This window comes from Austrofundulus limnaeus, unplaced genomic scaffold (genome assembly GCF_001266775.1).
Source record: "Austrofundulus limnaeus strain Quisiro unplaced genomic scaffold, Austrofundulus_limnaeus-1.0 Scaffold603, whole genome shotgun sequence".
Taxonomy (NCBI): Eukaryota; Metazoa; Chordata; class Actinopteri; order Cyprinodontiformes; family Rivulidae; genus Austrofundulus; species Austrofundulus limnaeus.
In genome coordinates, this window is record NW_013953005.1 from 218103 (window position 1) to 222799 (window position 4697).

General features: G+C 51.7%; 1 protein-coding gene across 1 annotated transcript in view; it reads right to left on the minus strand.

The window, feature by feature from the left end:
* Nucleotides 1-2836, minus strand: part of vcpip1 (valosin containing protein (p97)/p47 complex interacting protein 1) — a 10956-nt gene extending 8120 nt beyond the window's left edge. Inside the window, exon 1 of the mRNA XM_014026947.1 lies at nt 105-2836. Coding sequence (XP_013882401.1) covers nt 105-2745 — 2641 coding nt within the window. The 5' untranslated portion in view covers nt 2746-2836. The remainder of the gene's footprint in view (nt 1-104) is intronic.
* Between the last annotated feature and the right edge of the window lie 1861 nt (nt 2837-4697).

A 4697-nucleotide genomic window follows, 5' to 3' on the forward strand; every position in this document is an offset into this window, starting at 1 on the left:
GCTGGTTCTGACCCCTCAGACCTGCTGGTTCTGACCCCTCAGACCTGCTGGTTCTGACCCCTCAGACCTGCTGGTTCTGACCCCTCAGACCTGCTGGTTCTTACCCATCAGCGTAGCCAGCAGACACAGGGAGGACATCTCCAGGTCGATGCTCTCCTGGAGCTCCCGGCTGCTCATCCTGCCGGACGTCACRGGGTCCTCGCTCTTCGTCGTGTGCAGGGAGGAGTGCGAGCTGGAGGCCCTGGTTATGGAGGTCCCGTGGTCTCTGTCCTCGGGGCCCCTCAGGATCTCCACCGTCACCCTGTCACCGTGCTGCAGCACCACGGGCTCGTTCTCCTCKCCGTCCTTGGGCGGGGCCAGCTCTCGGGGCGGGAAGCCGTGGCGGATGCACTGCTGGGCGGGGGGCACGTGGAACTGGTCCCAGACGCTCCTCTGCAGCTCGGAGAAGGTGGTGTGGACCTGCAGGGTCAGCGTGGCCTGCCTGCCGTCGCTGGTGCTCACACGGATCTTCTTCTCCTTAGAGGAGGGGGAGGAGGATTTGGTKGGGGTAGCCGGAGCGGAGGAGGAGGTCTCCGGGGACCCGCCGGGGGAAGTGGTCCGGCCCGGACCTTTCTGCTCCTGCTTCAGTTTCTCAGTCCGTCTCTTCTGGGCGACCAGGGCCTGCTCACTGATGCTCTGCTGGACGCTGCGCTCCGCCCGGCTCATCGTCAGCTCCTCCTTGTGGAGCGTCTTGGCCTTCTGGCCCGTCAGGATGATCTTGGTGGGCGGCTGGGGGTCCGCCGTGGGCTGAGYGTCCGAGACGTCGTCGAGACGCCGGGCGTGCGCCCCGTCGATAGAAACCGGGTTGTACTCGTCGGGGTTCTTCTTGGCRGTGTGGTGCAGGATGGTGTTCACCACTTTCTGCACCAGGATCTCGCTGCCGAACTCCCCGGGGAAGTGCTTGGTGACCAGCTTCATGGCCACGTCGTACACGTTGCTGTTCAGGACCGGGTCCGCCTCGTACTGGAACCAGTACACGGTCTCCCGCACCACCCGGCCTCCCCACTCCAGAGTGATGGGGAAGGCCTCGGGCAGGTTGTCGTACTCCTTCCCCTCCCAGTAGTGTTTGAACCCGCAGCCGCACTTGCCCCCCTGCGAGCGCGTGTTAGTTCTGTCCCCGTCCAGGTAGACCACGGAGCCGTCGCCCCGGATGTGGCGCACCGACGTGCCGTGGCACCAGTTGCAGGTGTTGAGGGTGCTGAGCTTGTAGTCGGGGAGCAGGAGGTCCCTGTGGGGGTCGTAGGAGCACACCACGCTGCTGAGGGGGAAGCTGTAGTTCTTGTCGGGACGCAGCTGGCCGTGCGTGGACTTGGCCAGGCTGTAGAGCTTCCCCCCTGGAACCAGCCACTCGGGCGGGACGTGCAGCTCGGACAGGGCGCCGCAGATCAGGCAGCGGTGCAGCCTGTTCTCCACCACCGACTTCTTGGCGGCCTCCGTCACCTCCTCGGGCTGGACGCCGATGACCCCGGTCCTCCTGTAGACGTACTGGTGCACGTCGGCCACCAGGGACGGGTGGATGCTGTGCTTCTCCATGAACACCTCCTCCATGGCGTTGACCAGCCGCATCAGGTATTTGTCCTGGAGGCTGCGGTCGCCCCCGATCACGCAGCCGCCGTCCGCCTCCAGCCTGATGTACTTCTTGATGAGCTCCTGAGGGACCCCCCAGGCCTTGGGCAGCAGGCGGGACGGCAGCTTGGGCAGCGCCGTGTTTTTGACCCCCACCAGTGGGACGTAGTGGTTCCTGCCCGAGCTGCTCCAGGCGATGCAGATGGGCTTGTTGAGCTTCCCATCTTTGCCCCGGCACTGCTCCTCCGGCACCAGCCCGGGCAGGAAGGTGGCYGAGTAGTCCCCGGAGCTCCTCATCCCGCTCAGGGAGTCCAGCAGGATGATGGGCCGGTGGAGGACGTTGGCCAGCCCGAACACRTGGATGTTGCGCAGCCCCAGGGGCACGCCCTCGGGCGGGACGAACAGGGGGTCGCACTCGTTGATGATGTCCTCCCACTCCGCCGCGTCCACGAAATCCTGGAACAGGGCTTGGTAGCGGCTCAGGTTCTGCTTAAAGTTCTGCTTGAGGTTCTCCCTCAAGGCGTGCCAGAACAGCTCCCGTCCCACCAGGGCTCTGGACACGGCGTGGACCAGGCAGTGTCCGTCTCCGTCCACGTGGACCGGGATGAGACACTCCCTGTTGCCGTTGGCCTTCTTCAGCTCCTCCAGGGTGTCGTGGAGGTAGATGAGGCTCCCGGACCGGTCCTTGCCGTAGCCCATGGTGCTGACGTGGTCCGGCTCTATCAGGAAGGCTCTGTCCCCCAGGAGGGAGCAGTCGAAGATGTCCCCCTGGTTCATGTCTTTCAGCAGTTTGGCCTTGCCCGTCTGTTTGTCCATGCCGTACCTGGTGAGCACCGGGGACAGCAGCTTGCAGTGGTAGTTGGACAGCCCCATCACCTTCACCAGCTCCGTGCCCTTCTTCGGGGCCCCGGTGACGCCGAGCAGGGCGTTCCTGAGCAGGTTGTGGAGCACCACATCCGGATCGGTCACCTCCTCGACGTTCAGCAGGTTCCTCTGCTCGTGGCGCTGGCCGCACTCCGTGCACTCGATGCTAACCGAGCCGTAAGCGGGGAAGAAGAGCCTCGCCTGACATTTCGGGTCTGGGCAGGTACCAGACAAAATGCGCTTGTCTTTTTTCTTGGAGCTCTGCAGCAGCGACATTTCGGGACAGATAAAGCTGAAAACGTCCCTCAGCTTCACAGAACCATGATATTCTCCTTCAGAGAGGCTGTCAGGAGCGCTTTCACTCCGATCCCGACTATTATTTTCCAGAACAACACGGAAGCGGCTGTTTATGCCTTTTAGCAACTGACCGTTGCTAAACGTCTGTACGTAAAGGTGTTGGATTGTGGGAAATGTAGTTCAACTGTACCGTAAATCATTTTAAAAATCACTCACTCCTCCCGAAGTGATCATGTTTATCTCTCTGTTGTAACACAATTACTTCAAAATAAATACAATACATATAACTAATCACTAACAACAACTCTGTGAAAACAGTTCACCGATGTTTGTTTGATATAACTACATTTCCCATAATCCCCTGCGTCACAGTGACGTTTGAGTTGTGTAAGGAAGTCAATTGAACGGAGCATTCTGGTACTTTTAGTCCTTAATTAAACAGAAACCTTGCAAAGTATTTTGCTGATTTAATCCTGAAAACGTCTATAAACATATTTATATCCGGGGTATAAACTGCTGGAGTGCGAGCGATTTATCATCTAAACTTTTTATGTTTGTTTTGTTTTTATCGACAGTACAAGTTTCCCGGTTAGCTTAGCCTGCTAAAGCATTAGCAGTCGCCAAACTCCATTCAAAAATATGGTAATTTTATGATTCACGGGTTTTTATTAAATTTAGACATTAAAACAGTAATTCGGAAAAGATATCTATATTTGGCATTTCATCTTATTCATTCGTCTTAATATTTAATACAACAAAGTGCAGATTATTTGGACAGCATGTCCCTTTATGTATTTTCTTTCTTCAGGCTGTGATACACACAGTATCTGTTTATACTTCTGTCTGTGAGCTGCACTGAGAGGATCATTTAAAATAACTTAAATAAATTTGAAATAATGTACAACAAGCAGGCTATTTTAAATAAAATAGACATTTGGCTTCACTGATCAACAGTTTCAGTTTTCAGTCCTGTTAGACTTAACACTTTTTACTTTCATCCTGTGACCAATTTCGGTTTCCAGCCTTGATTTATTTAATTAATTTAATTTATTATAAGACAACAGAAAAAAACAAGCAAACCGAATGATTATAACACCCATATGCTTTATTGAATTCCTCAAAAAAATTATGTTTACAGTTTTTAAAAGAGTGTTAATGCAATAATAACATATTTTGAGTTGTTTACTTTTTATTTAAATGTGACTGAAATGAAAAGTAATTTTATTCAATATTTATTTGAGGGGGAACCAAAGAGTTGTAGGCTTGTGGTCAATTGATTAAATGTTTCCTGATATTAAATGAACCATTTCATTAGTTTTCTAGTTGTTTGTTACTTTTAAAAACCTTTCATGGAAAAAACGGTGATTGTCATCATACAAATTAAAAGCAATAAAAAAGTTAAAAACATCATATCAAACATTTAGATTTTAAATCAGATTAGGGGCATATATATATATATATTTTTTAAAGTTTACCATATGAGTAATGAGAGAAATATAAATGGTCATTATTAAAAATGATTTTTATTGTGGGAAATGTTTTGAAGTTTTGGTGATAATAAAAAAAATCAGAATAAATTCTGTCATTTCACACATTAACTCTGTCAAAGAGAAGAGTCAGAGTCAGGATTGTTAGCAAAATAACAGCAATCAAATCAAGCCTGTTCTATSAAACCCATGTTAAAGTGACAGTTAAAGTGTTAGTAATGAAGAGGACAACACGTGTGCACGTCTGAGGGTTGGAGCAGCTCTTGCAGGTGCAGAAAACCTCAACGGAAACATTTGCTGGTCTCTCATCAGCCTGCAGCCTTATCTGTCCACTGCAGGGGCTGGTGGAAGATCGCATCGGATGATTTATTTCTCAGAAASCTGCACTAAACTTTCATCTCATACAGCTGTGTAATGCACCTCAACACAAACTGCACCAACTGA